The sequence below is a fragment of the Acyrthosiphon pisum genome, chromosome X, assembly GCF_005508785.2.
Source record: "Acyrthosiphon pisum isolate AL4f chromosome X, pea_aphid_22Mar2018_4r6ur, whole genome shotgun sequence".
Lineage (NCBI taxonomy): Eukaryota > Metazoa > Arthropoda > Insecta > Hemiptera > Aphididae > Acyrthosiphon > Acyrthosiphon pisum.
Genome location: NC_042493.1, coordinates 120,149,892 through 120,163,072, shown reverse-complemented (window position 1 = coordinate 120,163,072; position 13,181 = coordinate 120,149,892). Strand labels below are relative to the sequence as shown.

At 30.9% G+C, this 13,181-nt stretch overlaps 1 protein-coding gene across 1 annotated transcript in view; it reads left to right on the top strand.

The window, feature by feature from the left end:
• The window catches only part of LOC103307683 (zinc finger protein 62 homolog), a 42,554-nt gene that overhangs the window by 3,092 nt on the left and 26,281 nt on the right, over positions 1–13,181 (top strand). The window contains exon 2 of the mRNA XM_008182373.3: positions 8,607–9,698. Coding sequence (XP_008180595.2) covers positions 8,607–9,698 — 1,092 coding nt within the window. The remainder of the gene's footprint in view (positions 1–8,606; positions 9,699–13,181) is intronic.

The following is a 13,181-nucleotide window of genomic DNA, read 5'->3' as shown; positions in this document are numbered from 1 at the left end:
GAAATATTCAAGTCGTACTTAAAATATAGCATGTTATATGCAAAAAAATATATTTATTGTGAAAAAATGCATGTTTTCATTAAAACCACAAAATATGCAAAAATATGCAATTTTTATTTGATGTATTTAAATTCGTTACAACTTGAAACAAATTTCTGTCTTACTTGGCAACTTATTGGACTATTCAATAAAAATATGCAAATTCAATAAGTTCCGAGCCCTAATTATATCTAATGAAAGTTACTTCCGTGACATCGAATTAAATTTTAACACATTTATTACAGTGACTCACACAACTAAATGTACAACAAAGCGTCATCTTCCCGCTTGTCCGTCATTTTTAAAATTTACGTCGACCATTAAACACATAATTTAAACGATTACAGATCGATTTTTTAGGTCATTAAAAACATTAGCTAAAAAGTTAGATAATAAGTAACAATTGAACGTACATATAATTTACATTTATTATCACGTTGATGGACACGCCATGCCATAGCATTCTATGTGTATTGGTCTTGCCGGTGCATGACTGCTATAGCATTTGTTTTTGTAAATGTTGATTTAGGGTTAAAAATTTAGTGATGCTAAAAGGTCAGAAATGTGGTGCTATGCTATAGCAGTTGTGTCCATCAACGTGTTATGGTATATTGAAATAGGATAGTAAGGTGACACAAAATTATTAATACCAGTTATAATGTAATTATTGAACTTTAATAAATAGCATTTATTTTATTATGTTTAGTATTAAAATATAGTTAGGTATATATAAATATAAATGTAAATATAAAATAACTAGCTGAATTACCCGGCGTTGGCCAGAAGAACAATTCTGATTGTTCAACTAGTTTTGGGTGTAACATGCTGTGGACAAGCAATGTTTTTTTAAATGTAAATAATATTATATTTTAATATATAGCGTTGTCCGTGAGATTCGTAGGTATATAGTAATAAAGTACCTATCCGTTACTGACCCTTGTGGTCCAACAGATAAAAATAATAATAATAGCATCTATCTGAACTGGTGTAAAATAATAATTTAATAATGACTGATGGTTGACACAGCTAATAAATATATAACTAATAATAGTATAAACTTCGGCGATTAGCACCTATAATTATTTTTATCTAACATTCGAACTACACGGGTTTGCGATTGATGCAATACTGCTCAAAAGAAAATATTAATATATTATGTAAATATTAACACACAAAAAAATAAATAATTAAAGTTTTCTTTTCTCTGATTAGGTTGGGTGTAGTTTTTTATTTCATTTTTAAATGCCATATTATTATATTATTTTGCTAAAAAGTTTAAATTAGAATTTATAGAATAATATAATGAATGGTCTTGTTATGAAAAATCAAAAGAGCGATTCGGACATCTGAATTAACAATCACGAAAAATAATACGAAGACTGCAATTATCTCATTTTAAAACTTTCTAAGAAAACATCATAATATTATTTATTATTTAATTATGTTTTAAGTTTTAAAATAATATGAATACAGTGAATCATTTCTTAAAAACCCATTTTGAATTTGTTGAATACACTTTTATTTAAAAACGTTTAAGAATGGTTATTACCACTCATAACCAGAGTTTGTATTTTTCATTTTTGAAAAAAAAACTGTATTTTTTGTTCTAAATAGCATACTATTTAAAATAACTTAATTTTAATTTAATATATAATTTACTTTTAATGCCAATCTATGCCGTATACTAGTAGTTTAATTTTTTATTTATTACCTATTTTAAAACTTAAAAGTATATGAAATGTATTTATAATATTTTCTGAATGGATGTTTTATGTGGACATTATATTATTATGTATATATATTAACTATTAAGTAAAAATATTTTAAATTTGGTAATTTATTCAATACAATTTAAAAAAAATAAAATGAAGGATGGTAATAGATATAATTATTTAATACTGTAATTTTTTTTCCGAATGATGTCTATTTTTATTTATTATTAACTATAAAACCAAAAAACAACACGATATTCTCTTGGATTTTACATTGCTTAAACATATGTTTTATTCGTTTTAAACAATGAACGAATTGTTTAAAACAAATGTTTTAAATTCATGTTTTAAACGTTTTTAAAACAAGCATTGTTTAAAACATAATGTTTAAACATTGTATAACAACCAAACATAACGTATATTGGTATAGTTAATCAACGTTAAAAAATTAAATTACAAAATTGTATACTATACGCGTTTTTCAAGCGTCTGTAATGATTTAAAAATTAAAAACTATTGATTGAGCACAAAAGTAATATAATTTGTCAGGTATTTTTGTTCACTCCGCATATCATGAGAAATTTCTGCAAATTATGTCCAGTCTCGTCATAAACTGTAATATGTGTTGTGTTTGCGGAAGTACAATTTTATAATATACATAATTATATAGGTACCCGTGGTATAAATTAACAGGTCGTAAACCGTAAAGTGAAACAACATTTTTAATTTTGTTCTACATTTGTAATCTGTACCTATAATAATATAGTCTTACATATTGTATTTGTTTATTCATTTTTTTTCTCGAAACGCTAGGTATCTGCCGAGGGGAAACAAGGATATCCCCTCTCACCACCAAGAAGTTTTTAGCATAATTTGTATTTAAATTTAAATTTAAAAAAAAAAATTAAATATATAGCGTAATACATATTTATTAATTTATTTGAAATATACTTTTAATACCCTCCCTACTCATATTACTATAGGCTAAATAACTATCAAACAGCTAGGTAATAACAACGTCAGTAAATGGAGCGAATACAGTAGGTACTTACGTACTTGAATCTACTTAATTGTTTTGAGCTATATACATACATATTTTATATTTATATATATAAATTATAATAACATTATTACGTAAACCATTTACATTAATATTATTCTTTTCTGCTTTTCATTGGTAATACTTTTATATTTTAAGGAAATTGCTGTGACATTCTGACATGTGAAATAATAATGTGCCTCCCCTTCCTAGTCAAGGGTCCATGGAATTTGCACATTTTTATATGGCTTACACATTTAGTTTGAAATCGAATTGAAAAACGATGTAAACGGTTCGGTTAATTAATAAAACTAAAAAAACTGGTAAAAAACATATTGTGTACTTGAGAGGCTTGGATGCACACGTTTTTTTCAACTCGTTCAAAACTATGTTTACATTGCAATTAATAATATTTAAATTATTATTATGTCACAATACCTTCAACGATCGATTATGATTTATGCCAAAACCACATTATTAGTAATTGAAAGCATACTATAACTAAATGTATTCAACACTTAAGGTGGCTCACAGAGGAGGGGACGTTTAAGGTAGACCCGAGCCCACCCCTGGTGCCAACACTGTAGTACTGGTAATAGCAAATTGATATAATTTGTTTTCTAAATGTCGACTTCCAATCATATTATGCAAACTTTACACTATTTTGCATAGTATTATTATTAATATAATGAGGAAATCGCTATGACATGTGAAATAACAATTCCCCCCCCCCTCATGGCCAGCTGAAGGCTTGAGGCATTTGCACACATGCAGTGGCGTATCAAGGGGGTTGTTTTGGGTGTGGAAACCTAACCCATGTATTACGGGCACTGACTATAATATTATAATATGTCTTACACCTACAGTTGGTAATCGTATTGAAAAACGACATAAACGGTAAATAATAAATTATAGGTAACAGTCAGCAACATGTGTTGACATTTTTCGGATAGTTTTTTTGACTATAATTTTTACTTAAAATCACATTATACGCGAACTCGGGGCTTGAAACCGAAAATATATTTTCCGATTTTGATTTCGATATCGGATATGAGTATTTATTTCTTCCTATTTCGGTTTCAGTATTTTTTACCAGTATCGATTTTTTTTCGATTTCCTTTTCAATTTCTATTCAATTTTCAATTGAGGTTTCTAACTGTTTTCACCGCTATTCAAAATCGGTATCCAATATCGTTCGATTTCAAGCCCTGTGCAAACCATATGCATCGTTATTTTTCCCCGTTTTGCGTAATATATGAGGAAATATCTCCGGGCGACATAATAACGCCCTCCATAGCCAAGGACTCGTGGAATTTGCACACGTGCAGTGGCCAAGGCATTTGTTGTTTTGGGTGTTGAAACATCAGTCGTATATATTTCCGTGCAGCACGTTTAGGCATTTTTACATGTTTAGTATTCAAAATCCACACAACGTTTGGGCATTCTATATCCCTAAAAAGATACTACGTTTGTGCACTAAAATGTAAAATGTATTACAGCATACACCTGTACATACCATTATTGAGACCTTTATTGCGTGCGCTTGGTTGGGGACCTATTTCGTTGAACGTCCGTCCGAAGAGCGATCGAGGGGAAGCGGCGAGGTAGGATAACGGGGTGTGGTGGGGGGCGCGCGCATAGCAGCTGCGACTCTCCTCTCCCGCTCATTCCTTATTTCTCACTCACTCTCCCTCGCTCTCTGTCTCTCTTCCTATCTCGCTCTCTCTGCGTGCACGCGCTCCAGCATCTGTGCGCGCGCAGGCAGCCACGCACAGATTCTTTTTCGTCTAATTTTCGCCAACTCTGTGTATACACGGCGCGTCTTCATTTGTCGTGCTGTATATAGGTTAACTACGTATCGCCGGACACCGCTTTACATTTTATTTTATGTTAGAAGTGATGAACTTTTTATATGTGATTGCTTCTGGAGTTTGTATCGCGGCAAAATGAGTGATAGTGATACTGATAGAGAGTGTTTACCCGAATAAAATAGATAATATTTATGTGATAGTTTATAAATTAAAAGTTAATGTAGAACCCGCACGAGCTATTGAAAGTGTTACCTTAGTATTAGGTAGTAGAAAATATTTAATATTAAGATGACATATGTATATTTGACTGTTATATTGTAATAATATTTTGCATTTATAATAAAATAATGACTTAACATTGATACAATTGTATTATCAATTACAATTATCATATCATACCATCATCACATCCATTCATTTAATCCCCATGTTCCTACCAACTACAAAATCAATAACCTGAAAACTTAATTCTCACTTTTGCGGTACGTCCCGCGACGCACCTGTTTTTTTAAAAAAATATTTTGCTCTATATTACTATAAAATGCTGTATATATTTATCAATGCTTACAAATTACTCAAAATATGATGAAAAATAATAAAATGTAGATACAATAATATTCACTACAACGACGAGATAAAATGTAATCGGCGAGATAAAATCGGATAGGCAAGTACTAATCTTAGTCCGTGGTAATTTCCAAGTTTTAGGTTATCGGCATAGATAATAGTCAACAAGAAACGATAGTTAGTGAACTAGTGTAAAATCAGTAAAATGACTAAAAATGTAGGAAAATTACCTAAAAATGTCAGAAAATGACTTAGAAAGTAATAAACACCAAAAAAAGCAAAATTCAAATTAGTTGTTCAGATTCTAATGCCAATGAAACGCATTCGTGGCCAGGAGAACATCGTCAAAAAGTTCCAAAAAAAAGAAAATGCATCAACTTCCGAGCCCTAAAATATTATATAGTTTAGACCCATATCGAAGTAAATGCTATGATTACTATGATTACTTAATAACATGGTCGTTGGAATTTTTCAAATAGTGACGAATATGATATATATTTTATTTTAAAAACGTTCCGAGTTCAAATCAAAGTATTCGTTATTTTAAGCCGAATTTTTTGTTTCCTTAGCAAAAATACCGTAAATGCAATAGATTGTATAATAAACGTGGTTAAACATATATGAATGATACTAAGCAAAAAAGCAGTATCAAACACATGCTAAGCAAAAAGGCTGTAACTGACCACGGTATACGATAATTTTGCTTGGTATTGGCTCAAATACGGTATTTTCGTTAAGTATTGATGATAATTTTCACACAATATCATATTCTCATAGATTATAATAATTTATAAACATACGCTGTTAGCCACGGTCTTAGAAGACCCTGCTGTTAACCTTCTGGTTGTTATTAATTCTGTGATTGTATTTGGACCGTCGACCATGATTATATTATATTATTTTATATTATTTAATGGTAATGATATTAATAAATGTGCTCATACTGATTTTTCCCTCTAAAAACAATAATATTAATGTCTCACACCACTAAGCTAAAAGTACGTATGTGCGTTTTGAGGTGTTAAGAGGTATCTGAAAGTTTATCCATCAGCATTATTGGATTCTACAGGAAAAGTTATTTAAGAATCATTAATTTATTATTTTATTTTGATAATATGATAAAAATAACAAGGTGATTTAGAAAAAGTAATTTTTCTCAAAACTACTACATTGTTGCTTACTGCCTTTTGGCTCAGGCTAATCTTTGCGTTTTCGTATTCAAACCACAAGTCGACGTCTGCGATGAATTTCGGTTTTTCATAAAAATATGTATTACTACGTTAAAAATACGAGTGAAACGTTTCTATTTTCGAAGGAAAATAGAAGCGTATTTGTTTTGCACAATAATATAAGTGCGTTTATCGTTGTAACTTGTAACAAAAAAAAAATATACATATTATTGTCGAGCTAATTTTTGACGATTTTCGTGAAAATGCTTCGACGTCTTTTCCGTCTCTTCAAACCTAAATATTATTGTGCAAGTTATATCATTATTATTAGGGCTCGGATTTATATGTAAATACATATTTTTACTCTGACTTGTTAAATTAATTCAGGTAAGTGATAAATTCGTTTCAAGGGATTTCCATTGTAATGAACTATATTTTATTTTACATATTTTTACATATTTTGTCATAAGTACATATTTTTAAATATTTCTCAATAATTCCATTTTTCCCTACATATTTCGACAATTTACGATTTATTAATAGTTGTATACGATGTATACGATTTCCCATGTTTCAAAAAGTACGTAAACAAAATAATACCAATTATTGAACTAATCGACCGTAATCTACGGTCGATATAATATTATGTTCGACATTTGTGACCTCGATAAATGATAGAATATAACGATTTATTAATACGTGTTTGCGTTTGAAGTACTGACAGCGAGTTAGTATACCCACATCGACGAACGGGACGTGTAATTTTGAATTGGCCGTGTTAGTGTTAAATTATGCCGAAAGTTCGAGTGTCCAAAGTTGGAAAAGCTAAAAACTATGTACTAGAATTTACTAAAGAAAAAATGCACAGCGTATTACAAAAAAATCCTGGTTTAGACTGCTTAAAATTGATTAGAGATACACATTGCGAAATTAATGAGGTAATGTTTCCGGCTGAACTCACTGCTTTGGACATTGCAAATATGAAATTTGCACCCATTACCTCGGTGGAAGTCGAGCGCTCCTTCAGTCGGTACAAATCTGTGTTACTACCAAACCGTAGATCATTTAACTTTGACAATTTGAGCATGTATAATATGGTATCTCATTGCTATCTTCATCAATATGAATAATGGTAGTAAAATAAGTAAATTAGATAATAATGTCATTTATAAAGCAATGTTTTACATTTTTTTGTAATTTTTTTGTATTCCATATTTTCATTTTTTAAAAGTGATTTATTATTACATATATATTTATATATTTTGGTTTTTTTAATACATATACATCCGAGCCCTATTAATTTGTATTATTGTGCTACAACAACTTTTCACCTCATTAGTGAATATTTCGCATTGTAACAATACTACCTATGTCCTATATGCTATCTGAAATTTTATAGAAAGCTAATTAAAATTTTTATTTTAAATTATTACAATTAACTAATTCTTATGAAATTCAACATGCCATTAAATATCAATTTATTTTGAAAATTAAAATGAAATACCTAGTAATATGTTGATTTTAGTTTAATTGCACATTAGGCTGTCCTAATTCAGTATTTCTGAAAAACACTTATGAATTTATAACTCAAAATAATTTGCCAATTTTCACGATTTTAATTTATTTTGACATGTCAACTTCAAACGCTCATAAAAATTAATCTGGAATAATGCTCAAATTTTTTTTTAATTTCCACTTACAACTTATTAGAAACGTTGAAGTATACTTTCAAGATTTTTGACAATAATTACTCTTTGGCAGTAAAGCCATTTTTCTACCATTACTTTTTTCTAACAGCAAATTAGAAAGCCGTACGCCCTATGCTCTGCTGTTGCATGAATGTGCCGATTACTCAATTCGTGATCGTATATTACGGATGGTCCATTTTTGTCGGTGATAATAGTTTTATTGGGTCTGATTTCTACGTGGAACAGTTTGGCAATTATTTTTTAGGTACTATAAGTTAGTTTATGATAATTATTTGTGAGTATAATATAATTACAACATTAAGTATAATAATAAATTATGAGTACCCAATTTAAAGCTTAAAAAAAAATACGACAAGTACTGGCTTAAAAACTTGGTGAAGTCAATAAATTCTAATTGATCGTTAACAGAATAGCATAGTAACCAAATAACTATGTAAACATCTAATAGACAAGGACTGACGAAACACCAGCGCAAAATGGAGAAGACACTTTATCAGTGCGATGTCTGTAACAAGTCGTTCTCTAAAAGTACCGATTTGACGATACATCGACGCATGCACACTGGAGAAAAACCGTTCCCTTGTGATGTATGTGAAAAGTCGTTCTCTAAAAGTGGTAATTTGACAGCACATCGACGCACACACACTGGAGAAAAACCGTACGCTTGTGATGTATGCGAAAAGTCGTTTTCTGAAAGTGGTAGTTTGACGAAACACAAGCGGACTCACACCGGAGAAAAACCGTACGCGTGTGATGTATGCGAAAAGTCGTTTTCTACAAGTAGCAATTTGACAACACATCGACGCACACACACTGGAGAAAAGCCGTACGCTTGCGATGTATGCGAGAAGTCGTTCTCCGCAAGTAGCCATTTGACGAGACACAAGCGGACTCACACTGGAGAAAAACCGTACGCTTGCGATGTATGCGAAAAGTCGTTCTCCGCAAGTACCGATTTGATAGCACATCGACGCACACACACTGGAGAAAAACCGTACGCGTGTGATGTATGTGAAAAGTCGTTCTCCGAAAGTAGCCATTTGACGAGACACAAGCGGACTCACACTGGAGAAAAGCCGTACGCTTGCGATGTATGCGAGAAGTCGTTCTCCACAAGTACCGATTTGACGATACATCGACGCATGCACACTGGAGAAAAACCGTTCCCTTGTGATGTATGTGATAAGTCGTTCTCTAAAAGTGGCAATTTGATAGCACATCGACGCATGCACACTGGAGAAAAACCGTACGCGTGTGATGTATGCGAAAAGTCGTTCACTGAAAGTGGCAGTTTGACGAAACATCGACGCACGCACACTGGAGAAAAGCCGTACGCTTGCGATGTATGCGAAAAGTCGTTCTCCAGAAGTACCGATTTGACGATACATCGACGCATGCACACTGGAGAAAAACCGTACGCGTGTGATGTATGCGAAAAGTCGTTCTCTGAAAGTGGCAGTTTGACGAAACATCGACGCACGCACACTGGAGAAAAGCCGTACGCTTGCGATGTATGCGATAAGTCGTTCTCCAGATGTACCGATTTGACGATACATCGACGCATGCACACTGGAGAAAAACCGTACGCGTGTGATGTATGCGATAAGTCGTTCTCTGCAAGTAGCAATTTGACAAGACATAAGCGTACGCACATGGCACACTGAACGGAAGTATCAAAGATCTATGATCCAATGACCGTATTAAAATAAGATACATCTAGATAACATATTACCTATTATGGTCAATGTGTTAATTTTATCGAGTAAATAGTTTTTTCTTAATACTTAATAAATTGCTAATTTTTCATATTATGCTCAAATAAATATTACATTTCGTATGGTTTTCAATGTTTAAAATATAATGTTTTCAATTTTCTATGTAAAACATTGAATTTAAATATCGTTTATTTTGTTTATAAGAGTACAAGACAATAATAATTTATTGATTATCTAAACCTTCATTCTCAGCAGCGAAACAAATTATCAGATGTTTGATGCATGTTATCCTATTTCGATAACGTATACCAATAGCTCCAAGGTCCATACGTGTTTCTCCTTTATTGTTATTTCCCAAGCACCACATATCCACAACGAAATTATTAAAAACGTATTTTCGCCCAACAGTTTCAATCCGACCAACAACACTTTTAAACCAAACGCGTTAACCCACCGAGCTACAACACTTGGGCATGTATAAAGATTATTTAAACACTATTTAAATAATTCGATAAAAAAAACATCATAACATAAATTATACATATATATTATTATGATAAGATATTCAATACTGGATGTTAAAAAAATAATCAGTCTAGCTACATATTATTATTATTATTATAATTATTTTAAAAACTTCTATAATATTCTATCTAATGAAAGTTACTTCCGTGACATCACTTTTAGTGTCGTCATGCAATAAACGGGCTTTAAAACTGTTATATTGCTCTTTATTCGTCTCGCTTATATTATGTTTTATTCACACGATTACCATACACGTACCAGATCAGACGTCTGCGTTGTATTATAATATTGTTGCGATATTGTTGCACTTTGCGTCCAGAGTAACGTGATAGGTACATATCGTTAAGTATTTCACACGGTATAATAATATATGGAAACACGAATGTGTGTCACGTTTAAAGAAATGAGAAAAATTAAGTCCGGCTTATATATCGAAATATCTGTTGTCGATAATCTCAGAAAAGTATTCTGGGTCTGCAAGCTCGGAAACTGCAATACATTTTATATGTTATTTTTCTCTCCGAGCGCTCGTTAAAAGCCATATTTTACTGCGACAACCATAAACGTGAGCATTATAATTGCGATTATAATATTGTAATATATTTTACTAGGCGGTACTTCGCACTATACCTACCTCCTTTATGATATTGTATAATTTTATAATGATTTAGATTGGTTTCAGTGGTTACAAAAAAAAAAAAAGTGGGTAAGTGGATGTCGCGGTCGGTCTGCTGTTAAGTAGGTTACAAGTGGTTCAATGTATAAACGATTGTATTAAACTTTAATTCAATGATATAGGTAATATCATTGTATAAGAAAAACGATTCTGAGCGGAGACGGTTTGTCAGTCTGGATATTGTTATTATGTATTATATACTGTAAGTTGAAGTTATATTATAGTAGGTATTATTATTTTTTATTCGTTTCTATAGTGATAAACAAAGCGTTTTGAATTAAAATCCTATTTTCAGCGGTTTTAGTTTTTCGTAATATATCGGTGGTTTTTCCTGTGACATTAAATAACTATTGAGAAAATTGAAAACGACCTTTCTAAAGTACCATCTTGTTCTAATATGCTAAAATATAAGGTACTACATGGTGATATCGAAGCACTCATTCTAGTAAATATTTTGTATACAGGATATAAAAAAAATAATAATAAATAAATAAACACCATTGTAAAACCACTATAGCTTCCTCGCTCCACTCAGAATTTAAAATAATAATAATACACAGAAAAACAGACGATTCTAATGATAGTATTATTATTATTGTTATCGTTCGGTTTGGTATTATAATATTAAGTGTAACAATTGTATTACTATTATAATAGCGACCGAGTTTAAAATGGTTAAAACCACAAACCGCGGTCGCGATCGAATACGCTGATGAAACGTGGTTAACCGTAAATATCCAATGCAAAAGGAGTACCAGGTGTGAGGTTTTGAACGAAATTGACTTCAGTTAGTTAAAAGTTCAGTGGACGTGACATGAACGTTTAGCTGTTACATTATGTTGACGGTTAACAAACGATATAATGATTTTTTCTTGACTTTTTCAATTTGTACTAATTAGTATATTATGTGCAATGTGTACCTACTATGTATTTATATTTCCGACATATTTAATGCGAAAAGTCCTGAACCATGTTTATAATAATTAACTGGTTAAAGGTAAGTTATTACGCATTGGAAACTCAAACTAGACAAGTCGTTGAGGTCATAAGAAATTTACAAACTTGCATCTCGTGTTGAGACATTTAAAAAAAATTATCTTTTGAACTAGTCACTAGTCAGTGGCCATGACCCATGAATTATTATCGCCTATTTGTGTGATTGTAGGCATGGTTGTTATTTCGGTAAATCTACAAGTGTCTACAACATTGCATGCGATCAATGTATAATTTATATTATTTATAGGTATTAACCGATGCGCGTTTATGTGTTTTCTCGTAGTTCTATTGTATAATATGTATAATAAACCGTAGTGGAAAATTCTTGAGAGCGAATGACTTGTGAAAAAATATTTTAAAAGTGGAGTAACTTATTCGCCGTGCATTCAAATTGTAATTCGAAACTTCAGAGTTTGGTCAGGAAGCGATTATATAGTTGTGGACAAGAACTAACTCAGCAAGACATTCGATATTCGTCGTGGACTTTAGCTTTAGGCAGTGTTGTATAAAGATAATGTTTTAAATATCTAGATAAAGATAAAAGATAATTGATTGAATAGTTATCTAGATGAAGATAAAAGATACATAATAATTTAATTATCTAGATAAAGATAAAAAATCATCATTTTTATCCAGATAAAAAAAAAGATAACATTTTTTTTTAATATTTACCTATCTACCTATTTATTACAAACCTAAGGTGAATAAAGTATATTATATAATTCATAATATTATGTAACACATCTAAATTTCATAACAGTTGTGAATTATGTAACTTTATAAGTCAATTAAATGTTATTTCAAAAAGTATTTTTTTTTTTTTAAGTAATTAAGTAAAGGGCAATTTTCAAAACACCATAAAATTTGATGCCAAAAAACAAAACTTCAAAATATTATTTCGACTTGAAATTTACTTTATACCTACATAGTACATATATTATATTTTTTAATAATTCATTTATGTTTTACCTAATGAAAATAATTAATAGAACCGCATATAGATCCGCAGTACCACACTCACACATACTTATTATTAATAAATTAATCAATAATAATTTTATTTTGTGATAGTTTCAACATTTAATTGCAGAATGCGGGTATCCTGTTGACAGTCGGCGAATACGACGCTGATACGTAGACCGGGTAGACACGTAGTTAACCCGAAACTTTTATTAGTTATTACTAAGAACATTTAAAATATGAACATGAAATATCTAATAATT